We start from the raw sequence: 26,222 nt of genomic DNA, 5'->3' as shown, positions 1-26,222 counted from the left end.
CCTCTTCAAAGGTTTATCGGTTTTCTTCTTTTTTTTATTTCTTTCGCTTTCTTCTGTTTTTATTCTTTTGCTTCTACGAACATTGGTGGATTTTTTTCAATCTCTTATTACGATAAAGGTTAATATTCCTTACTGTTGTGTATTCACAAAACAAATCGACTTCCTCACAAATGCTTTCGCACTAAGCGCTTCATTTGGATAAATTATCTGGCAGTCTTTATTATTTCACGACACCTTCTAAGTCCCATTGAAACCGCTGGTTACTTTTGGTACTTTGATGATGAATTTGGTATATAAATCAAATTGAATAATGTAGTTAAAGAACTATGGCTGGAACTGGCGGAGGGGTCAGTCTTGGTCAAATAGCGGGCAATCCTCGGTGACGACCATATTATTTTTCAGTGTGCTCATCACACTAACTCTCTCATGATATTTTGTTTTTCATCATATTTTCTTGTCCAAGAATTCCTGCACTCTATCCTCTATTTTCAGCAAGATTTTCACTTGGAAGTTCTACAATATGTAGAAAAAAGTATAATCGACGCAAAAGAACAAAACCACAATCAAATGACTTGATTAACTTCTACAGGTCATATGCTATAGGTTACAGTTGTCTACTGATGAACCCTCTGAGCACTTCCAACATTCCCTGATGAGATCGCAGAACTGAACGAACACAATGACTGTAGCTTTTTCGTTTAATTACTAATTTTGATTGTGATGAATGACTTTCCATTGATTTACTAGCAAATGCTGTAGAAACTATCTTTTTCGAAGTGTTTACTTTTAATTGAAAATCTTATGAACTTCGAATGTGAAAACATTTACGACGTATACTACGAAACCAACGTATTATATCTTTGGTACAACAAATGAAATACAAAGTGCAACAAAGGTTATAAAAATTATCATAAGTACAAATGTCCTACGTCATTTTTCATTTGATACAATAATCTAATGTCTTCCATCCAGTGCATCCAGATATTTGTAGTCAATTAATCGCGGTATCAACGTATGTCTGCAATATTAACATTGATGATATAACCATTAATTGTTTGATCACGTTCATATCAAAAGCGTCATGCTTGAACATAAGAAAAACTTGTAGAACTTAAATACGTTAATCAAAAGAAAGATGAAAGTGATTGGCTTACCTGATGGGTAAGAAGAAGAAACAGACAATCGGAAAAACCATTTCAATAAATGGATAGGGTGAAAATCCGAATGCACAAAGTAATACAAGCTGTGCAAGCTGACAGGCAGTAAATAAGTGTACCTTTCGCTGAGGGACTTTCCTGATGTAATGAGTAGGCGGATAAGCTTGCTGAAAAGTTTTTTTAGTCTGACAGTCTTTTTCAACCTATTCTCGGGAAAACAACGAGTGCAGAATTCTGAGATGTGCTTTGTGCACATCTCAACAAACGACAGAATTTTCTATCTCAGAAAATTTCGAATAAACCTCATTCCCTTTGTAGCCCAACAAATTCCCATCATTCGTGACTACTCAGTCATCTTATGAAATAAACCTTAATCGTACGACGAAATTTGAGTTCTCTACCTGTTCAGTAATAAGTAATAATAATCGTTCGAACATTTCGTTACCAGCCAAAGAGGTAAGTGCCATGTACAAGAATAAACCGTGTAATACGGATGTTGGTATCCATTGAAGAGGGTATGGTAGTAGTGTAAACGTTGAGATTAATATCAACAGGTGTGCTATCAACGTAGCTAGCCGTGTCTCGCGTACATTCATTATTCTGAAACACATTTTTTCATCGCTTTTTGAATTTTGAAAAAATTTGAAAATCCAGAAACTCTTCATTCTGTCATGAACTCAATTTTTGAAATAACTCGAAGTTGTAGTAGTTTATCGTTCAATCTGATGGTAATCCCATTGAACAATAGATACGACAGTTAAAGAGCTTTTTAAGACAGCCTGCCAGTACTTAAGCGGTTTGCCGAGTAAAGGCTATTAACCGTTCTTATTTAGACAGCACCTAATTTACTTCAAGCTAAAAAAATATGTTTCAGCTTTCTTCATGCATTACAAGACGAATTTTTGAGCCAGATACTTTTGAAAATCAATCTAATATCAAGGGAAATAACGTGAACAAACGTACACTTCATGGACATGCCCTTGCAGCACTCGTTCTTCCACATCAGCCAAGGCGCGCAAATGCAAAGGTGAATGCGGTAGTGCACCGTGCATCCATGGTAAACCCATAACTGATAAAAAACAATTCAATATCGCAACTACAAACAAATCCAGATTTTGAGCTGGACCTTTCTTTAATCTGAAATGACTCTGAGACACAATTTTAAAAAAACGGTCAAGATTTTCAAGTCAAAGAGCCAACATCATTCTAAAACGATTGCAGTATTTAATCCGAAACCAGCAATAATAAGAAAAATAATAATTCATTTTTATATTATGCAACAGTTTGGGTCGTTAAACATCATGTCTCCAAAAGATTCACATAATAGCTAAAGAGGTCTTCCTGTCACAGTTGCAGCATCGTCTAAAACTTATTTTATAGCATCTGCGTATTGTTTTTTTTCGAAAATACATTAGACGACGATATAAATGTCTCTTCATAAAAATTAAAATGGTGAACGAACTTATTCTGTGGATTATTTACAATAGCTGAGGTGATATTTTGGTCCATGAAGAAAAGAAAAGATAATGAGAAGCCAAGGAGTAAGCATACAAAATAGCCCTGCCACGGTAATGAAAACACTGGTGCAACACTGAATGTCGCTACATTGGTACGCATTTTGAACTTGTCTTCTGAAAATTATTTCACTTTATTTCATAACACAAAACAACGATAAAAATTCCCTTTCATAAAGATTAAAATAATGGCCGAACTTGTTCTGTGGATTATTTATAATAGCTGAGGTGATATCTTTTCTTTTTTTTTTTTCAAATCTATAATACAAAATGGATATGACAGTGAAGTAATCCCGGATTCATCAAAACGACCCATAAAAGTCTGTCAAGGAAGTACTGCAAAAATTTCAATAAGTGCCGGTTGTAGCACAGATTTTTAAGAAATTTCCGAATTTTCAAATTTTTGATTAGCTCTTACAGTGAAATTAATTCTTAATTTTTTTACCTTTTTTTTGAATGACACTTCATTTCTAAGCGACAAAAACAAATTGTTTTAAAACCAATTTCAAATTTATAATACAAAATGGATGTGACAATGAACTGATACTAACTTTCAATATCATAAAAGCAGTAAGCACCCGTAAACGACATGATGAGCACTGAAGCAGGAAGTGCATAATCAGCTAGCCATTCACGACGTGATCGCGTCAAATAAGGCGTCTTCCTGAAAAATTCATTGGAAATTTTGGTGTTAACGTTAAAAATACACAAATCAATACCTTGGTGTTGTCAAATTACCTATTATATGAATGTACTTACAACGATATTCAGAGGCAGCCCTAAATCTGTCTCTAAATCTCAGTTTTCAGAGGTTACCGAAATAGGTCTAAATCCTCACAATTTTCAGAGTCACCGAAAATATATTTAGACATATAAGAACAAAATTGAACGAAAGCTGTACGAAGTCTTTGCTGTAAGAAAATATAGAAATTCAACTTAATATAAATAGCTTACCTAAAGTTATATAAAAAAAGGCCAAGCCACAATGTACCAAACATAAGAAGCATATACAAAATTGAAGTGTCTCGATGGCAAAGTTTGCCATACATCTAAAACAGAAAGGGAGAAAATATATTTCTTGAAGAAATCAAAATTATAAAAAAATTATAAAGTGAAATCGTTTTATTCACTATGCACCTGAAGATCAAATTAACTCTGCCTGCTATATATTACATGTCGCTAATCAGATGGAGCTTCAGTTTTGGTAGGAAGATTTTGACTAACATTGTCACTTGCTTAGATTTCTTTTAATACTTCTTATTAAAACATTGAATCTTTCTTAAGAAATTAACACCTGTAGTGGTGTACTTGTTTCCGCTATGTCAACAACGGAGGAGAATGGTGTCGAATTCAGGCGGAAAGAAGGCAATATATCCCCATCGACGTTTTCCTTTTTCCGTACGTTGGTACTATCACAATTGTGATAGTTCTTCTTGAAACCTGAAACTTAATTTTTTTACATAATTTCTTCATCATCTTACTTATTGTTCGGAGCCTCTTCCAGGGGAAAATAACGAGGAAATGAAGTAAAGAGACTTGGAAAAGTCCTTCTAAAATATGTTTTTTAAAAAATAACAAGCTGCTGACAACTGAAGAAATTTTATACTGTGCTTTCATGAAGAAATTTTTCGAATCCATGAATCAAATTCAGAAGTTTCAGCCGTTCTACAATTGTTGAACTCAAAGTTTTTGAGGCGACACCTTTTCAAAATTATTCCTCCACGTTTTAAAGTTATCTGCTGATATGAGATAACGATTCATCTTAATCTCTATGCTCAATATCTTCTATAGTTATTATTTCTCAGTTATCATTATAAATTGCCCTCAGGAATATCCAGATGATTAGGATAATGTCAATTAAGTCGAGCAAAGACAGCGATTTGTTATAAGTAGTGTTTCTCCCGTGGTCATAACGGTAGCATCTACACGGTTTCCTTCCCTTTCCGTGTCTAACATATAGTCCTAATATTTGTCAGTATCATTTGCACTTGTTTTTATTATTAGCTGTTGCCATCGATATTATGCCGTTGACAGCCTATTCAAAGCTTTGAAAATTTGATATTTTGATGGAATTTATGTTGTGCGGAAGCCTTTTATTGAAATTTAGATAGAAGGCTGTGGTACAGCATTGATTCTTCCCGAAGAAAAGTTAAATGCAGTAATGAGAACAAAGAGCTGTTGTATTTCGTAGCTAAACTCACCGTTTCCATCCATGCTTCGGTAAGAGTACTGTAGATTGTTTAATTTCTACTCTACAATTCCTTTTATGAAAAGCTTTTGTACATTTTTCAAATAATCTTGAGAAATTTCCCAACTTTCAGCTAAAAAAATTTCAAACGTGAGCTGACTTGTGTGCAGTGCCCGTATACTTTCCACAGTAAAGGCTATCGCAATAAACAGCGAAAACATTTCTTCGGCAGATCTGAAAAACAATGTGTACCGTATACCGTAATAACTAAATACGATCGTACTAAGTGATCTGAAATGAATTTTACTTTACTTTGGAGGAAATGAAAATTGTCAATATTTTACATGAAAGCTAAGGCTACTAAAAACAGGATGAGCTAAAGACGACTGAGACTGCCTGTCTGATAGACAAAGAAACCATTTAACTTTATTATCAATCAGTACAGATTTATTGTAGATACTTCCGAGTTAAGATTTGATTTTGAATTAACAAAATTTTGAGTCAACAATAAAGAACCTTGTAGCTAGCTTCATCAAGCTGCACATATCAGTAGATGCATAAAGGATGAGGAAAAGTTGACACCATAATCCAACGCAAGCATACATTGCAAAAAAGTCATAGCCAAGCTCCTCTGCTATTTTATATATCACTAAAACTTCAATTATATATTCAGAAGAAAGATATTACATGACTGGCAAAAATTAACAATGCGTGCATTAAGCAGTTAATCTGCACAAGTGCCTAACCTGACATACCTTTAATATATATTGCTAGCGGTACTGTGGTCAACAATATAATCATCGGTTGGCCACCGAATATTGCAAAAAATATCCCGCCAAGTGCTTGAGCAGTAATTACTTTACGTACATCTCAAAAAATAGTTAAATTAAGTAAAATATTGAGACATATTCGAGAAAGCAAATCTGCTATGTACTTTTACACTTTGCACTTGTTTATCAAGAGTGATTATCACAAAGAAGAATGTTGGGTTTTCATTTTATTAATAACAAATAAGTCAGAACAAAATGATAAGGTGAAGACAATCAACGTTTATTGCTTTCTAACATAAACGTTGGAAAAGTTTAATAAGAAATGATTAAAGAAGATAATCCATTGATCTGATACAAATATTCCTTTTCCAACTTTGCAACGATAAACCTATGTAAAAAGAGACTCACTGATACTTCCATTTGTATTGTCATCATTCAAAACACCAAAAGCAATTGCTGGTAGAAGACAAGCAAAGTATAGGAAAACTATAGAGCTGAATAATTTTTGGATTGTTTTCGATCCACGCAATCCTAGAAGGAGCATCGATTCATAATGTAGAAAATGAAACAAAAAGAAGTTGAGGGAAATGATTGAGGAATGACTAACCATCCAGGTAGTCGGAAGAGTAGTATTTGATACGTCGAAGGAAATCGTTACTAAGTCCACGAAAGAGATACCATTTCCCAGGACCAAACTGAAATGTAAGCACTTCATTGAATCCCCTCAAGGATATTTCTTCAAATGATCGCCACTTTTCTACCAGATACTGTATCTCAAAAGACATACTGGATATCAGGCTGTCTCTTTTTTCTCTCTCCCTGTCAATACACATGTGACATTGCATCACACACCGGGCGTTTATACAAACACACCGCATATCACTAAGTATTCCAATGAGTAGTTGCAAATAAAAAAGTGAGAAAGCGATTCATTTCTACTGAATGATAAAAGGAATAATTTCATAAGTGGAATCGAACTAACCAACTGTTCCTTAGCTTGACTGAAATGTATCGATGTTTTCCTTTCTCTCCATTGATTCTGATCTACTGCTAATTCTTTAGCTGCTGATAACAATGTGGACCTGAACAAGAATATCAAATTACTCTTTCGTTTGAAATTTTATGTGAAGGAGTAGAACTAAATGAGAATGAAAGAGTGGAAGTAATACTTAAATGGGCAGCATATAAAGAATTGTAAGCAAAAACATGACACTCGTACTGAATTAAAAGCATTTTTTCAGAAGGACTAGTACTAGTTGATCAAAACTGTAAACCTGATGGAGATAATTAGAAGGTTTCAAATTTATAAATTTCGTAAGCAAAATTCTAAAATTTTACCCTATTTGTGCGTGGAGAAATTCAATCCCTGTTTACTGAAAGTCGAAATTATTATTTACCTAAACTGATCCACACTTTGTGCCATAACAAGTCGTTGTCTGATATCCATATCTGCAAAAAGTGTTGCAAATGTTCGAGTCGTCTCAAGTGCAGTCTTTGTGCCTTTCTGAAATATTTGTAATTAGTAATGACAAATATTTTAAACATTTCAATAAACTTCAAGAAAATTTGATGTTTATTTAGAGATCTGTGCTGCAAATGACTTCCTGCATATCCCCTCATAGAGATAAATTGGAGGTTTCAAATTTATAATAATCCTGATCAAAAGATCAAATGAGATGAGAAGTTTAAAGTCCTATTATGTTAATTTTTGTTATTTGAGGATATACTCAAAAAAGTTTGTGGAACTTAATGAATTTCGATTTCCACTGTGTTATTTCACATTATATCTTTAAGTAAGCTTCAAATAATCGAAATAAGAGTTGAAACATGTAGTAGTTCAATGCATATTTTCTGCTCACATCAGTAACTTAAGGAGTTATTCAGCCGATTCCAACTTCATCGAACTATTCCGAAATTGATTAAACGGAGTAGAAGGGATAAAAATGAAGTGCTTTTATTGTTTTCAACATTTTTGAAATTCAATAACAGGTTACTGAGAGCATCGGAATATAGGAAACGCCGATCTCTCTTCCCTTACTACTCACCGATAATTCATCAAACACTGCAATAGTAGTTACTCCAACTTCATTCAAACTTTCACAGTAGTCTTATTAAAATTCTGGATACTAATCATATCCTCAGTAGCTGGTTCTCTTGTGTCGAGTAGTGGTGGATTTCTGAGTTTCTAAATCTCGAAATCTAACACCATTTTAACAAGAATATTTTTAGAAGGAGCAAAACAGAAATTTCCGTCCTTTATAAACTCAGGAACTGTTAAATTTAGTAGGTATTCTGCGTCAATCATCGTCATTATTTCTATCATCAACTTTTATGAAATTCATCGAAACATTCTAAATAAATGGAGTGAGAAACACGAAAGCTGACCTAGAGATCTCAATGGATATGGGAATGACAGCGTGGATAAGTGTCCCAGGATGGGAAATCCCACTTGTCTCAAGATGTTGCGTGTTGATTGGCGAATGTCTGGCTATTCCTTATCGGCTACATGAAACTGATTAATCCTAATACCACTAATCGTTTTTGAGAGGGCAGTAGACAGTTATTGGGTTTTGATTTTGCTCCATTAGTAGGAGAGCTATGTCAAATGACCTAATAAATCTAAGGATAAAGTTTGAATGTAAATAGTACCGCTCGTGAAGGGGCAATAACAATGATGATGAACCGCAGATCCTGCATTGTACGACCCAAATTGGTCGGGTGACTAAGTCGAGCGATTGCTACATGCCGGTGTTGCACCGTGTTTAACATGCACCTGCAAGTCGGAAGAACTTGACAGAATTTTTGATCGTTACCTTACGGAGTTAAGTGAAATATAATCGAGACTTCTACAATATGATAGACTCTACTTTTTTCTAAACTAGTTAATTATCATTTTAGTGAAGGTATAAGAACTGAAGTTGTCAAATTTCTGAAACGTTAAATTCTGAAGTGGGAAATTTCAAGATAACTAAGAAGTTTTTTTTTCTCCTACTATTAATGTTGGAGTTCACTTAACGTAAATGGAGTCAACTCTGATCAGGTATATATTCAGGTGTCAAACAAGTAAAAAACATAGCAAAACTAGCCTTTAATCTTTGAAATATAAGATCTAAAATTAATGAATTCCCATTCATTTGTTTTGTGGCGATGTCATCAGAAAAGAGAAAACTGTCTGAGCAATGAATTCAATGGTTTTATCGTATCTTTCACGAAAGAACTGAACCAATAACCTCACCTAAGATTCCGGTATAATCTTTCTGTTTGTCAGAACTTCACATGTCTTATTCATAATCGGCCAGGGTGGTTATGAATAAGGTATGTGAGGTTCACCTATCAGTCCATCAGTCGAGAAAAAACTGCATCTGGTAAACTTTGAATGTCATAATTAAGAGCAGCGTATTTGGATAGTGAGAAAGATGCCTGTTTCTAAATCCTATCTGATATAATACAAAAAAAAAAAAAAAAAGGAAAAAGGAAGAACATTTACTCTATGTTAATAGTTAAACAATGAAATGCGAGAATTGAAAATTTGCAAATTGACTGATTTCCTTACAGGGCACAAATCCAAGACTGATCGTAATCGAAGGTACCACCGACTGTACCTGTTGTGCAGATACTTTGTACCGTTCGGCTCAATATATGGACTATAATCAATGCATTTATTTAGACAGAACAATGCTAGAACATACCATAATAATGAATTCCCTGCCAATGCAGAAATTCTGAGGCGACAAAAACAGACTTACACTGGTTGCCAGAATCTTGCGTGAAAAGCACCGATCGAACTTGTTCACTTGTAAATTCTGGTTCCTGAATGTCCATTTCATGAATTATTCTAAAAGAGGGTAGTTACATTTATGGTTTACTGCATCAGTTCACATGATTTCTACCAGACAGCGCAGTGATTTAGAAGCTAAAATGTTAGAAAACTTTGGATGCCCTGCGCTAAAGAGACATTTGTGATTTGCAGCACTGAGATTAGTCCAAAAACTTAACCATTAAAATCAAATTCTATGAATTTCCAAAATTATTCATTAAATAATAGTCTATAGTATTTCAAAATACTATAGAAAACAAGAATAGTACCAATAATTCTGAAGGTAATTGGAGTATTGCACAGGTCACTGAAGTTTTGAGGAATAATACTTGAAAGGAGATTTGTATCTTATATACGTGTGCGATAAAAGAAGAAATTTCCTCGAGTCAAAATTATCTATTAAATCAATTTAATTGCACATACTTCGCAAAAATCTCCTCGAGGGAAGTTTCTTGTAAATCCAAGAGAAGAACAGATTTATTGAGCAAATGATCGATGTCCATTGTCGCTCGAATTTCTGATCCAAAATCCTTCATCGGGATTTTTTCGTGCTTTGCGTACATCAATGTCACATTATCATATTCATCTGAAACGTACAGCTTTGTTTTGAGAAAATTTTTTGCAAGAAATGAAATCCAAGTAATTCATAAAATAATTTCGGTATCTAGTTCTAAGGTAATGATATATCAGCAATGGTGAAATTGGATGATGCAAGGATATCCGAAAGTATTCTTCAAGAAATTCATATCAATTTTTTCATATTTTTCAAAAGTTTTCCCTTATCTTAATTTTTTTCCCTTTTTTGAAAGCACAAACATCACATCAGCAGTAGAAAAACACAGAAATTACGTTCCAATAAAATTTTTTGTTTTATTTTATTAATGGTAAAGGAAATTGAAATAAAAACTTTTGCGGCGATCTAAACAAAGCTTATATCCTGTAATTTGATAAACTGTAATTAGAAAATGAAAGCAAAACTTTTTATGACGACATTGCCACAAATTTTAGACTTCTCAATTTAAAAAAATTAGATTTTTAAATGGAGTTTCAATTTTCAACTATGGTCCATAAAGGTCAATTGTAATGTATACAATGAGTTCAAAAGTTATTTAAATGCAGTTTAATTCGTTTAGAAAGAGAATAAAATATGGTGCAAATTCAAATCATATGCCAATTCGTATAAATCTGTTGAAAGTGAATAAATTTCTTGTCAGTATGTATTGCTAAAACATAGACATTCAGAATAATCATAGTTTTGGGTTGTTCTCTAGTAAATGATCCGAATTCTTGTTTGTTTACTCCAAGAATGATTCATTGCTGTACAAATTATCCATTCAAATATTTCATTGTCGCCGTAATTTGGGAACAGCTAAGCTATGTATGCTCGAAATAATTTAGGAAGCGATTCATTATAACATATGTATCAATTTATGCTGTAATACAAATAAGCAAAAAAAGCAATAATTTAGTGTGCTAATTTACTGATAAGATATTCGGATGCCAGATGTTGAAAGCAGATATGCTACTGTTCAAGCAAATATAATGAGCCCTGTCCCATTTTCAGAAATGTTTTCTTTTATGAGTTCATAAAGATGCTGCATGAAAAAGTTTAGCATTAAAAGAATAAGACGAAAAATATATTTACTCATAAAATTCTGAATTGAAATGGAAATGGAGAAATTATTCATCAAGTTCAGTTTGAATTAGTGTAGATGAAAAATTTGTTGCCATGTAAATGTTTCAATTCTTCATAGCTCAATTTGGCGCAAAATCTAGAGAAGTATGCAATTTGATGTGAAAGACTGGAAAAAAAAAATGGGAAAATCTGCTATAACAGGAGGTAATTTCTACTGTTTACTGATTCGAATTAAAAAAAAAAACCTTGCTTCTCAAATATTGTCTTAGTGAAAATGTTAGTAGCTTTGGCATCGATCCAGAATTTTATAAAGACCCTTAATTGGATACCTGAGTTTGGTCACCTCAGGAATGAATTAGTAAACAGTAGAAATTAAGGAAATGAATTAGTTCAAACGAAACAACGCAAGGAATGAATTAGTTCAAAAGAATTGATGAGGGAGAATAACAGAGAGTGTGCACCTGCATTAGTCCAACTAAGGGTATCAAGAGGTGATGTATTAGTTTCCTTATCCAGCATACTGCTGTGATCCACCTGAGACATTGAACCAAATTGATTATTTATTCGGCAATCATTTCTGCTAATGAATGTTTCATTATTTAGATCAAACATCGTTGACTGTCGACGATTGCGTTTATTTGTGATTGCTATTCTGATAGATAATTCGTCATCCTGCAAATTCTTTATGGATAACCAGCTGACTCGTTTGGTGAGACGCTGTGACAGTGTTATTTCCGGGATATCAGATTTAGATACTGCCTGCCTTATCAGTCCGCTTTGCGCAATCCTTTCTTCCGGCATTATTTTTACATCGCCTTTTGTGCAATTTAATGAGGCTGTTTCTAACAGTGGTTCGCCTTCCACGCTATCACATTTTAAGATCAAGGATGATGGGGAGTCACGTTTCTGGTATGATTTTTGGTTAGTACAATCGATAGCCTGGATGGACCGCCTATGACCGTCAATAAGTGAAGGTCGTAGTAAAGATGCAAGGCGTGCCATCAGGTTGATTTGAAATACACTTTCAATCGATGACATTGGTGGACATGGAGTCGTGGAATTCCTCGATGTGACTGGAATTTGTTGATGCTCCGGGACATAAAGCAAAGCATGTGAAGTATGCTTCACTAACAATCGTTCCATGCTGACCTCGAACGTCTTCTGATTGTCATTCTCGGTCTTGGAAGTAGATGATGGGAGAATAATTTCGTCCGAGATCAGCATGACATCTTTGTCTTGATTTTCAGAACCATTTTCTGATGCGTGTTCTACTTGTTCTTTCGGTCTTGAACTAGGCGGGATTTGAAAATCCGTCATAGTGGTACTTTTCATTTGAAATTGTTAAGGAAATGCTGCCTTTCTCTTCCTAGATAGAGGTTGATGTCCTTTCTGAATGCAATATTGATAACAATAGATCGGTGATGGATTAAGAAATTACAATATCACAAAAGTTTAGCATCAGCGCATTTATTCCAAGATGGGATTAACTCCAATATTTCTTTCATCTTAGTAATTTGTTTGATTCCAATTTTTATCCAAAAAAACCTGTAAATGAATCCTAGCAGTTGTTCGTTAACAGGAGTAGTATAATGACATCATTTTGTTGTGCTATATCCGGTAATGGACAGGAAAACGCCAATGAAAGATTAGGCCACGGGGAGCAAAATTAGCTCAGTTGATTGGGTTGCAAATAGAGAAAAGAAAGGATGATAATCTCCTCTTCCTTCTCCTCCCCGAAAAAAACCCAAGAGGGGTTAAGCAAGCAGCAAACAGCTAACAGATGGGATGAAAAAACAAAGAGAAGCTTGGGAAAGGCCAATGAAAACGATGGGACGCGGAGGAATGGAGGACTGTTTAACTAGCTCGATTCACTGCTTCAATATTTGTCTCCGATAGCCAAGTTGAAAACAAGCTCAGCCTCCAGTCTAGTTGTAGCAATGGACTCAAATGCGATTACTATCTAACAGCAAAAGCACGCATCCACAACTGAATCTGACAATTATTCGTGATTGAATATAAGAGATGCTTGGACAACGCTTTTCCACCCAAACATTCTCTTAAATCTCCACCACTAAATAGCTGAGAAGGAATGGAATTAGAACGATCACAGGCCTTCCTGCTTCCTTTTGCCAAATCGTACCTTTGTAGTGAAGAGTCAGAAGCTCACTCGGCAATTACTCGATAACTATCAAACTCTGCAGTACAAAATGTAGTAACAAACAGAAAGATGCGGAAGACGCATCACTTATCTGGATAAGGAACCAATGCCATAGGCTGCTCTAATCATTCAAAATGTTCCAGTTAGATGTTAATTTAGCTAAGAAGCTGAGAAATGTTAGCATATCAGGCGTCATGATAAATATAAACATGCTCATCTCAAAGTAATCTAGACATATACTCCAAAAAATTTCTTTTTTGGAATGCCCTGGAGTCAGTAGAACAGATGTGATGATATTTTTTGAGCAATAGAGAGACGAAGTTATTTTTTGATTAATACCTCTATAACAGCACAAATAAGCCACTTTATTCACATTTGAGATTTTGTTTTGGGATTTGAAAAAAAATTAATGAACGGATCAGAAATGGGCAGGAATCGCAAGCAATCATAACCTTATGCACCAATAATGATTACCAATCTATCTCGGCAGAAAAGACAATTTTGTTGTCGTGATACTTTGTCCCTACTGCCATCTGTTTTTCCTTTCATCACGTTACCACCATGTGCTTTTTCAAAATTTGTCATGTCTTTCTTCATTACAAACTCTTCCTAGACTGATTTATAATCTCCATGTGCAATTAATTATCTTTTTGTACTCGACCGCTATTCAACCTTTCCCCATTACGAAAAACTGGGGAAAAATTTTTTTAAATCATTTTGTTTTAACTTCTATTTCGCGATATGTATTTTTGAAATGGTTTACTACTTCTGGCTCGCTGGGAGTTTTCTACTTGATATCCCGGGTGAAGTAGTGCTAGAGGACATTATGGGATTTTTTCTTGTTATTCTGAAATCCGTTACAACTTCAGGAAAAATTGTTTCTAACTATGGTCAAAACTATACATAATATTCTACTATTTATTGTCACCCAATACTATTCCAAACAGTGCCTAGGAGAATATGTTAAATTTAGGTATGAGCATTTGTAGCAAATTCCTTTAAATGTGAATATAAGCGGGTTAAATGAATTTCAACCAATTGAAAATCGCAAGTACAGCCGTCGTATATGTTGTGCATTTTAAATTTTGTTTTAAAGTTTCAGTATTTCATTATTTTGTCATCAGAAGCTAATCCTACCTTTTCTTTCCTGATTGTTTTGAAGATTAGAAAAATTTTCGGAAAGCGAGATAATTCTTGTCAAAAACGAAAAAAGAAATTAAAGGAATGTTAAATATGGCGCAAGGGAGAAATGCAAGTTAATGAGTTTGCTTAGAGACGAATTATCTTCGATATCATTTCAAGTCGTTACCTTTCTCTTTCCATTGTATTTTATTGAAGATATAAACACGAAGTTTGCTCCCTTCCTTCGCTATTATGATATCAATTGGTTAAAGTATAACTGTTGTCTGAAAATGATAATCGTCCCTTGGGATAATCACAAATTTTCAGAATACCTTTTATTTAAACATGTTTGACTAAGAGAAGCTCATCGTGATTTTATTCAATTGAATGCACGCATAAATCTCATCAAAAATATTCCAAAAATTCAGTAAATTTATAATTTCTGGAATGCGGTCTTTCTTTTTCCAAGAAGGAAAGATAAATATGCATCGATAGCTAAATTATATGCATGAGATCATTGACGAAGTATTATGCATGATTTCTGATGAAGCGATCGCCTTTTAACATTTTTAAATCATAATCGTATGAATCTCCACATAAGAGGTCTATTATGTTGAATAGTTATCAGTGCTATTAATGCATGCGTTGATGAAATTTATTCATTTTAAGAAAGAAATAATCAATCATTTGCTTAATAGCCACCAATAATTTTGAAAAAGCAACTTTTCCTCAATGAAAGTTGAACTATTGTAAAGATAATCACAGAAATTAATAATTGGTGCTAATTAAATGCAAAGCGAACATTATAGTTAACTTTTTTAACTGAAATATTTCATAATATTTTTATTACCTGGAACTGTTATCTTTATCAACTATAAAATCACTTATTTTGCATCTATTACTTTTAATCAAGCGATCGGAAAAATGACATACTTAACGTTATCTCTGAGAGGATGGTGGATTCTCGTGTGGCGATATGTTAGAGACATAAAATGTTAGAACCGAATTTAATTCAATCTCAAAAAAACACTTATCTCAGCTTTTCGTGTAGATTTATAAGTGAAAAAAATATGTAAGACTGGGATATATTTGAAAATATTGTTAAAATATACATTCAAAACGCCAAGAAGAAGGACCTATGTATTTCTAAACAAATTTCCTAACGTATTTATACCATCAGAATCAGACCATACAAAACACTGTCAACTTAACTGGCAAATTGATTGGAAGATTTAACGACTGATATATTAACTTCTTTTGTAATTCATGCTGTATATTTCACAATACGAAAAAAAGTAACGGATAGGACATTTAACAAAGAAAAGACATAAAAGGAAGTGAAGCTCACACACTCACTCGGGTCAGTCGGAAGTAGTTAATTAAAATATTTGAAAAAGGAAATATCTTCGTAAGATTATTGGAAAGTAGAGAAGAACAGTGAAATAACATTGCTATGGTGATACGTTACAACAACAGTTCCAGTTTTATTGTCACCCTTTGGTCAACCTCGATACCAATGCTGATTTTCTACAGTTTCGTCTAAAATTCAAACTTAATAATGTTAAAGTATAGGATGTTGACCAGTGTCGACTGCACCTTAAGTATTTCTGTGCTATCTCACATGTGTGTGCGTGTCTGTGTCTATCTGTATATATATGCATGTGTATGTGTGTTTTGTTCTTGTATAGGTGCGTGTGTGCGCAATCAAGAGAAGGAAATTGAAATGCAAGGGAGGCAGGACATACTCTTAAAGTAAAAAGTGTCCCGAAGCTTCAACGCAGAAATCGGACACTATTGTTACAGCTAAGTGATCTGACCCTGACCATTTAACTTATCATAAAAAAGTCCTGTTCAATAGTTCGACATAGTCATACTTCACTGAATACATGTGCAGGACAAAGGTGACATGCTTGAAAGACGATATATGCTGCAGCGTTTGATTGAACTTTTGTAACTATCAACAGGATGGTGTGGGGAATGTATGAAACTTTTTGTCCAAACATATTGCAGAAATAACTTGGCAGAGGTCAAACAACGTAGGAAATATTTTTTCTATTGTTAGTAGTGAATTTGACAAACGGTAAGTTCCCACAATTAAGCAGGAAAATTTGCCATAAATTCGAAGTGTAAAGTGACAAAAAAAGCATTGTTGAAAAATCAGCATAGCAAAAGCAGCCAAGTGAACGTCCATTCTTCTTAACCAACTGTTAACCACTTGTTTAACCAATATTTTTAGCAGTTGTTTTGTTAGGTATTTTATTGATGCCATCAATAATATGACATCTGCATCCTTGACTGATTTGCCGCGGAATAATCGAGCTTTGGTGAAGTACAATAAGAGTGAGTCAGAAAGTTGAGCTTTTCCTATAGCATTTATACAGATATCCGAATATATTATTAAGTATAATACAATGGAAAAGAAGCAATAAATTATGGCTATACTATTAGTAAAGAGAAGCTAATTGGAGCTAACTCAACAAGGATACAAGTCACCAAATCATACCTTAAATCACTTCCAAAACATTAACTTTATAAACTCTAAAAATTAGTCATCTTCCTAAAGGCAGCATGGAAAACTTTGGTCTTAATAATAAATAACGTAAACATCGAAATGTGACTAGAGATTCGTGCAAATTAGCTACTGTATTTTATCTCTAAATTCTTTTGAAAGCATATGACTATAAGATTTAAACTGATCTCATATGCATGTATTATCACTTCTTAAGGCAAGTGAAAATCATCAAAGAGGTAAAAGGAATATATTTTATTATCCTATTTAAGGCATCATTTCAAAGGAAAACTGATACGAACTATTGCATTGTGATACGTTATAACTGTGTAAGCTGCAATATACAATACCTTTCCACGTACTTTTATGTTGAATGTTCTCCCATTCAATTTAAAGAATTAGCAAAACAGCAGAACAACATATCATTATATATGACATATTATCTGCCGGTTCAAATATCTGACGATCAACTTGGCGTAGATATGCCTGAGTTATTAAATTTGGCCATTATTGATATGAGCCATCTCCGCGAAAATGTATGTTACACAAGTACATTCACGCTCATGCTGGAAACTTTATGCCAGAGTTATTAGTATCTCAGTTAGCAAAACTCCTGCCCATGCATTGATCTGTCAAAAAGTTTTAAGTTTTCAGTAATCGAAATATTTTCTTTAATCAATTTTATCATTTGATTGATTCGCTTTTACGATTTCAACTAATAAGAGTGACAATATTTTTCCCATCATTCTAAAGTCATTAAAGCATTCATATGTTTAATTTCTAAACTAATAACTTAAAAATAATCGAGTGTTTCGAAAGAAATTCTTTTGTAAAAACATTGGCAAAAAATTTTTATTTTCAGAAGTATTTGAATCGTTTCCAAAATCAGTGGGAAATTATAAGACAAAATGATAGAGGTCTTAAAATTTCGAAACACTCTCCTTCACATAATCACTATTATTTATAAGTTAAGCTAAAAAATACTGTGGACATTTATCAAAACTGCTGACAACCGTGCAACAAGACGAAGTAGTAGGATAACGGCAGGAAAGTGCTGAATAGTGACGTCACATTGGAAAGTCAACAAAGTGAAGGGGTGATAAATAAAATGATCTATATGAGATAACCAATAATTCTGCATGGGAAAAGCAGGAAGGCAGCTACTTCTGGATATTATGAATTTAGAAAGATATCGCGGAATGCGTCAAAAAAAACAAGCAAAAATGAAACTGGACTTATGGATGATGGAATGAATACAATGAATGAGGTAATGAACTTACTGTAGAAGGAAGTAGAGTAAAAGGAAATGTGTACACCTGTACGGTGATATTTGGGCCAAAACGAAAGGTTCAATGAGATTATCTTGACTAATTCTGATATAAATATTTTCAATTCTCTTTTGCCAAATATCTTCAGCTACCTTTTTTGGATTTACATGTTCATGCTTACCTTGCAAAGTATTGCGTGTTTCATTAGATGTGTTCATTTGTTTCAATGCATTGGTGTCAGCTTCAGCTTTAAATTTCACTCGAAAAAATTTGGAATTTTTGCGCACATGCACAATATGATGATAATAATTATAGCAAGCGTTTGTAGAAAAACCTATCTTCTGGCAAATGATACTATTTAGATTTTTAGCAGCATATTGGAGCGATGAATAATATTTTTACTGATTCATGTATTCGGCTTTAAGGTGGGGTATACCGGGTGTTTGTCCTGGTTTGACTTATGGTATTTTAATTAAAGTTGACTTTTCTCAACAGCTTCTTAACAGAATCTGCTAAAGAGATGTTAATCATATTATTCCAAATATAACGAATAATGACAAATTAAAATTAATAATAAAATAATGAAGAAATTTTGTAGTAGTTACGTATATTGAGTTAAAGCTGAATTAAAAATGCATTGATAAATTTCCGTATTTTTTCAAGAGATGATTGTTGTAGCAATAAAAAGTACTCTTTGAGGTAATAATGCTTTCTCAAATTTAATTTTTTCAAGTTTTTTCTCCACTACTGCGAATTATTCTTTGAATTTGATTGAAAATATCCAAAATTTTAAGTTAATTTTGGTTTCTTTAAAATCTCCGTTTACATCTTGCTGTTTAGATATAAAACCTTGTTAGATTGAACTAGTTGAACCGATTGATGTAGATTGCAAAATGTACATATTTCAACAAATTTACGGGACAAAATAACATGATATTTTCAGATTATTGTGAAACCAGCTATCAGCTAGTGATTACTGCTTGATGAGTGTGATATAATTTGATATTGTAGCTAACACTTGATATAAAATCACTGAACAACAACATAAAATGTGAAATATAAAATAAAATGAGGGGAGTTCACGGGAAGCAGATGTTAAGCATAGATAGCATTTGGCTCTCGATTAGCATTGTGAAAATAAGAGTGAAATTTTAATTTATAACCCTTTAATTCATTTAAAAAATGGATAAATCGATACGATTTGTTAGCTTAATTAAATGTGTCATCCTAAGCAACTGTTCTTAATTTATCGTTTTACAATGTTTGCAATATATTTTTTTTATTAAGCATCAAGAAACGCACCTTTAATCTCCCTCTCTGTTTCCTTTGCTAGTTCATACATCAGAAACGTATCAACATTTGAATATTTATGATCACTGTCATCTGTCAGTCCTCAATTGAAATTTTTTTGCCATCACGTAAAACATTCATAGATTTCTTCGAACAGTCTGCAGATGACAGATTACAGAAGAGATGGAGAGGATTATAACTTTAATAAAGGTTTATCAGACCTTTTAATTCGTGCCATACCGCATGTCAGTATAGCTTTTGAGGTGGTGCGAAAAATTGCCCGAAAAGGCGGCACTTCTCATTCTTTTTTTTTTTTTTATTAAAGAAAAGGAAAGTTTCAAAAGATAATCTAAGCTATATAAAAGTGAAAAATGTGATTGTACAAAACAAAAAAGAAAAAAACAAAAACAAATAGTTTCGAAGACGATTGGGTGGCAAGTGTTGTGAGCAGAAGTGTAGTTGTTAGCAGGCGTACTTCTTTTGAAACCAAACAGAAAAGTTACTGAAGTATTACTTTTGTTATTTCAGAATCTCGAAGAAAGAAATTCAAAACTTAAAAGTACTTATTCCATCCATAATGACATTGCGATAATACAAAACAAGGCCTCCTCCACTCTTTTTTCCACTATTCCTATTTTCATCGAATTTTAGTAAGCCTTAAGAGACGGGCGTGCTTGTAATTAATAAATTATAATTATTTGCAAAAGATGGGAAGAATAAGGAGAATGCAGAAAGACAAACAATAATTATTCAGAATCTTCACTAGTGAAAAATTCCTTTAACTCCATATATAGGCTGATAATTAGCACTATATACAATTTTTTTCAGAATTTGTGCCTCCATCTCACCGACTTCAGAATTCGGTGATTCAAGATAAATTATTTTATCCCTACCAAAAGAATTTTCTGACGGTAATTTTTTGTGACAGTCAGGCAAATATAAATTGTGAATTATAAGAAATAGTTTCTTGAATGTCAGTTAGCTGCTGGCTACACAGACGTTTTAACTGATATAGAAAGAATGAAATTCGAGTACATTATAAACAACCAAAATCATAAAATAATTTGAATAATTTTATGTCTTAAGTTACACTAATTTTTTGAAGTTTAATCACTTTGACAAGTAATTAAGGCAGTGGCCAAGCCATTTCTTCACCAAATGTATTAACTTTGGAAAAGCGATTTTGGAATAAAGGCTGAAACATGATAGCACTTTGAATATTTGGTTATCATTCGACTTCAATTTTCGAACTCCTAAATTCTAGAGGACTTTAAAATTTAATAAGTCCAAATTTGGAGTAAAGATAATTAGTCAATAATTACGATAGCAAATCATTGTTTATATAATAAGCAACTACTTGAGTTTATCTCATTCATAAGCTTTACCATAATCTCTTAATTTACAAAGAAAACTTATACTTTCATGTAAATTTCAATCCTGGATTTTTTCATTTGATATTACAGTTTTTATTTTATCTTGATAAAACCAAACATTTTTTTTTTAAAGCAATTCTGGTTAGTTTTATTAGATTGGAAATTTATCGCTAGTAAATACTGCTTATATCTTCAATAATGGTATGGTGTTTTCAATTTGAGACAAAAAGATGCTGAACGTTTGTTTAAAAATGAGCGGACAGGACAAATGGGAAACATATAAGAGCCATAATTTGTTCAGTTCTTCCATTGCAAAAGATGATAATTTTGAATTAAGCAATGACAATCACGGAAATGGAGAAGTATCTGGAAAATTTTAAAATGGAAAGATGCCTAATCAAGTTTTAATATGATACACAAGGTACTCTTCTTCGTTCCCTGCTCTACATCAGAATCTTCATCTTGGGACCATTTCCTGTTTCCAAATGAGATCTCTCTATAATTATCTCTTTCCCTCTTTGCATCTCTTGTTATTTTTAAAACAAAACAGTAAAAAATTTTCGAAAACTTTCTCTATTCTATCTTCTTTGCAATGTTTCAATTTTGTTCAAATTTTAATTATGTTTTCCAACCGACTTCCAGTCTTCTTCAATACAGTTGGAGGTTAAAAAAACTTGTACAAATATCAAAAAACTTTCGAATTTTTGAATTTCATGAAAAACAAAGACTCAAGGTAGGAGGAAGAGTAGCACATTGTTTACTAAGATGTTTGTAAAGACTTGAAAGACTTCGAAAGTCCTCAAATTTTAATATGTCTTGTACTGAAAACATGTAATTCAGAATGTCGGATCCTTGAAATAATCCCTTTTAGTTCTTATTGACAGTACTTGAAATGTCAAGAAAAAAACTTTTTTTAACATGTTAATCTTATTCTGATTTCTCGGTCTGGGCCAAAATACCTGTACAACCCTTCTAATTGATGAAGATTGTGCGATTGTTTTCCTAATTGATGAAGATTTTGTGCGAATGCTTTTAGTAGAAAAACTAACTTTTCCAGTAAGCTTCCGTTCACTGAATTCGGAAACTCATTCATAAACCAAAAGGATAATAGCGAAATTTGCATTTAGTATACAAACAAATAAGAATATTTTATGCTCTATGAAGCATTGAAATATTCGCTTCTTAAAAGCTGCCTATAATTATACCAATTATTTTAAACTAATAAATAATTTCTACTGAACAATATGGTACAAGTAAAGTCTGAAAACTTTGTTTCAACTTCTGTTTATCCGAGTTGGATCCATTACTAGTTCAGGAAAGTTTTCCTAATTTTTTAACTTTTAGATGCAGAGTAGTGAAATTATCCATCCAAATGTTGGAGTTTAGAAAGGGAATAGTGAAATAAAAAAAAGTCAAGAAACAAGCAATTAAGTAGTTTCGGTCTTTTGTCCAGCCGAATTTCCCGAACTAGAAAATATTGAATTATTTGTGAAATAAGATACCTTTCTCATCGTCGAATTCATGCAGACTATCATCGTCAATATTGTAAAAACTACTATCTCGACGTCCTTCCATGCTTCCTGCCATCATTCCAAGTCCGATTTGTTGCAGGGAATCGTTGGATGGTAGTGTAGCCGATGTCGGAGTATTATAAGCATCCGACGATATAGATGTTCCGCACATATATGTTGAACTTTTCGGTCGATTCAAGTGGGATCGCTGTGATTTCTGTCGTAAAATTGGAGTCATTGACATGCTGGCTAAAGTTGCATCACTTCCGGAGCAGCTTGCTTCACCCTCTGAATCTTCACGTTTAGCATGTTGGGAACATGGAACACTACCATCCCGAAGTAACGTACCACTGGCAACAGTTTTAACAGGTCGCACGGAAAATATTTTATTTTTACCGATTGGTATCTTCTGGTCTTTCTCTTTCAGTAATAGATCTGAAGAACTATTGTTTTCCAGTGGAAAATTCGTTTCGCTGGCATATTTACGTAATTTTCGATGAGCCAGTGTTTTGGCTAGTGGAATCCGATTAGATATTGGGACAAATTGTCGAGACTGAATTGATTCGGCACGCTTTTCTGAATTTAAAGAAGGCATTTCAACTGGTAGCGAAGTTATGGCATTACTACAATCCTCACTGGCACAACTGTGTTTTAACGACCGAGAACGGATCCTTTTGTCCGGTAGCAATTTTTTTTCGTCAGTCGGAGTTGTTGACATCGTACAAAATTAGTTTTCATACATTCTTAGATTATAGGAGCAACAGCAAACCATTTTATGGAACAGAAGTGAATCTGCTCACTTAAATAAAATTCATTCGAAACACGACTTTTTCCATCTTTCACTGAAACTACAAACATATATTTCGAAATTTGAATTATATAAAATGGATCATAGCGTCAAATGGAATATATCACTTTATCAGCGAAGTGGATCAACACCATATATAATTTTAGAACCTGATGCATGGACATTTTAAGCGCTTATCAGTCACGTTGTAGAGGTCAAAAAATTAGTACTAAAGGCGAAAGGAAATCAAGGATTTGGGAATAGAACAGAAAAAAGCGTTTAAAAATCAACGAAAAATAGAAAGTGATATTTGCAATTAATTCTAGTTCGGCAATGCGTGAAAAATTTTGTAAAATTAGTATTATTTTTATATGCAGCCAGAGGGTGACATCTTGGGTCAGTGATGAAACAATCTAAAAAAAAAAAACAAGATTCGTGCCTGATGGTTCTAATAGAAAAGAGGACGGATGTTGCCTCCCACGCGGATACGTAAAACTAACAAGTAAATTGTTCAGCACATCAAAGGAGGTGCCAATTGACATTTGGAGGATTGGAGAGAATGTGTGCTTTATACTCTGCACAAAATCTCAATGAATTCATTATTACACATGTCAAGAAACAATTGTAAATCAAATTTTTTACGGCTGCTGTTTGTTAATTGTCGCGGATGAAAATTCAAGACAAACATTTTTGAAATGTTTGAATCGATTACGAGATAGAAATAGTTAAAAAGGTGGTAATTTCTTTGTCCCCTCTCCCACCTCCCCTCTTCGCCACTTCATTTACCTCTCTTCTTCACTGCAGTTTAGTATTATTGGAAAACTCCTACTATCCTACCTATTTTTCGACAAATAAAACTAACATTATCCTTATAAATTCATGTATAATTGCTTTTAGTAATTTGAAGGCGCAATATTCCAATTTGTTCTTAGAAATATGCAAATTTTAAATTAAATGCTAATAAAATAATAACAGAATTATCAAATGCAATTTGCAGACTTTATTGTCTCGAAAATAGTATTAGATGCACATCGTTTAAAATATCAATGTTTTTTATCAATATTTCCTAATTTTCCTCGGAGTCTACTTTGAAAATTCTTGTTTTGAAAAGGTTTGAATCAATGGGAATACAATCAATGGGACTTCGACAAATATGATTTACAAGTATTTAAAATATTTTGAAAAAGAGCTTTCATGAAAAGAAATGTTTTATTGCCAGACTCTATTTCAACATCTCTTTCCAAAAACAAGTAAAATTTTAGATGAAAATGAATGCTTGGCTGCTCTTAACTTTAAATGGAATGGATGAACAAACATGAATGTTTAGTTGAAAGAGCCGGACAAGAAGAGAACATAAGATATTGAGTTACAGATCGAGAAGCCAAGTGATGTTGCCAAAGAAAAATCGAAAAGGAAGCCTCAAAGAGCCTTACATATAAAAGCGTATCTTTTGCTTTCGCCAAGTTTTAAAAAATCTACCTTTTTACCGTGTGCATGTTATAAATAGCATGTTAAGTAATACATTTAGTTTGGCCTAATAAGTTTACGAAGTTTTTTGGGAATTTACTTCGACTTCAGAAATAATTTCATGAAGAAAGATATGCAATGGAAGGACTCCATAACTCCGTCATATGAGCGCATGATATTTAAACATATCTTAGAATTAGAATGGCAATAATATCAGCACCGCTTCAAAAATTCTCGATGGCACTATTATATATACTTTTTAGTTTCCTTGTAGACTTTGCGTGATTTCTTACTCAACCTGGAGTTTGTTTAATTTGTAAAAAATTTCATTTATTGGTTCCTGCCTGCTAAAGCTATTTATGAATTGGGTAAAGATGGAACTGTTTTAGTAGAACAAATGATAAATTTCAAAAAGGAAAACCGAATTAAGAAGAGATAATGTGTAACACGAGAATGAGTAACTTTATGCTAAATTCGAAGTCAAAGTTAAAAAGCTATTAGCTTTTCTAGAAGGATTCAAGGATTTAAAAGAGTTAGATGGAGTCCAATCTAGTTCGTGAAGCTCGAAAGTGCTAAAATTGAAAGAAACGAAAATATCAGTTGTAAGAAAGAATTTCACGAGGATATATTTACTTGTATTCGTGATTATTTTGACAAAATTAAATCCACTGTCTTGGTTTCAAAAAGGAAATTTCAAGTTGTTGGTAAACTAACTTACTGGCGAAGATGAAAATACAAATAAATTAGGCAACAGGAAGTGACATAAAAATTAACATAGAAAAGAAGTACTTGAACAGAACAGAAGGAAGCTGTTTTGATCAGATTGAATAAGAAAAAGGCTTTTTTAAAGGAAACCGGAAAGTATAAAGAAGGTAGATCGGAATGGATATTCCGGTGCTATTCACCGGGTCTCTTCTGCTGCAAAAATTATTTTCTGTGTTTTGTGAAATATTTTTTCTTTCTATTCCCATCGTCGCAATAATTTTTCATGTTTCTTCAGTTTTTCTACGTTTTTCCTCTTTTACCATTCCTTATGGATAGGTAATAATTACTAATTATAGATACATTCATATTTCTAAAGTTGCTCGATTTTGGTAAACTATGTGAAATAAATGTAGTGTGCACTGTTCAGGAATTCCATTCAGGAATAAGAAATAAGTTAGAAGAGCATTGAAGGTCTCGCTTTGGACATGCATAGACAAAGGATTAATTACTTATTATGATGACCATAGGACTAATTATCTATCATGGTGAATGATAAGCATGAAAAGAACAATACGAGTTGAAATTTGAAAAATGGATTGTGTGAGCAAAATGATAACAAAATCAGTACAATCCAGAAGAAAAAATAGAAAAAGAAAAGCTCGAAAATACGTTCTCTTTTACAGGACTAGCACTATCTTGTCGTTCTCATCAATAGCATCTATCAGCAGCGCAACTGTTAGCGCATGTTCTCTCCGCTATTACTAATCGTTATCATCTCCTAGAAAATGATAATGCACTGATTAATAGCTAAGAGTGATTGGATCGATGTGGAAGGTGAGGGGAAAGAAAATGAAGTAAAATTTGAAAACTGGGAGGAGCAATGGAGAGATTGTTCCTCCCCAAGAATAATAGTAGAAAAGGATGAGCTAGAGAATAAATTTCTCAATAGG

General features: G+C 33.2%; 1 protein-coding gene across 1 annotated transcript; it reads right to left on the bottom strand.

Moving 5' to 3' along the window:
- Positions 1–773: 773 nt before the first annotated feature.
- On the bottom strand, positions 774–23,163 carry LOAG_16998 (HCO3-transporter). The gene is made up of 20 exons (XM_020449655.1): positions 22,305–23,163; positions 9,870–10,032; positions 9,376–9,464; positions 9,183–9,273; positions 8,279–8,402; positions 7,027–7,133; positions 6,612–6,711; positions 6,237–6,324; positions 6,038–6,160; positions 5,615–5,728; positions 5,376–5,508; positions 5,020–5,093; positions 3,966–4,111; positions 3,626–3,720; positions 3,223–3,335; positions 2,620–2,788; positions 2,121–2,294; positions 1,559–1,757; positions 1,155–1,324; positions 774–1,018 (listed from the first exon to the last, which is right to left on the bottom strand). Exons 1-20 carry the CDS (start codon positions 23,029–23,031, stop codon positions 955–957), a joined length of 3,063 nt encoding a protein of 1,020 aa, XP_020306795.1. The 5' UTR covers positions 23,032–23,163; the 3' UTR covers positions 774–954.
- Positions 23,164–26,222: the final 3,059 nt, after the last annotated feature.

This window comes from Loa loa, assembly GCF_000183805.2.
Source record: "Loa loa unplaced genomic scaffold supercont3.33, whole genome shotgun sequence".
Lineage (NCBI taxonomy): Eukaryota > Metazoa > Nematoda > Chromadorea > Rhabditida > Onchocercidae > Loa > Loa loa.
Note: the sequence above shows the minus strand (reverse complement) of the source record. Positions and strands in the feature narration are given on the sequence as shown.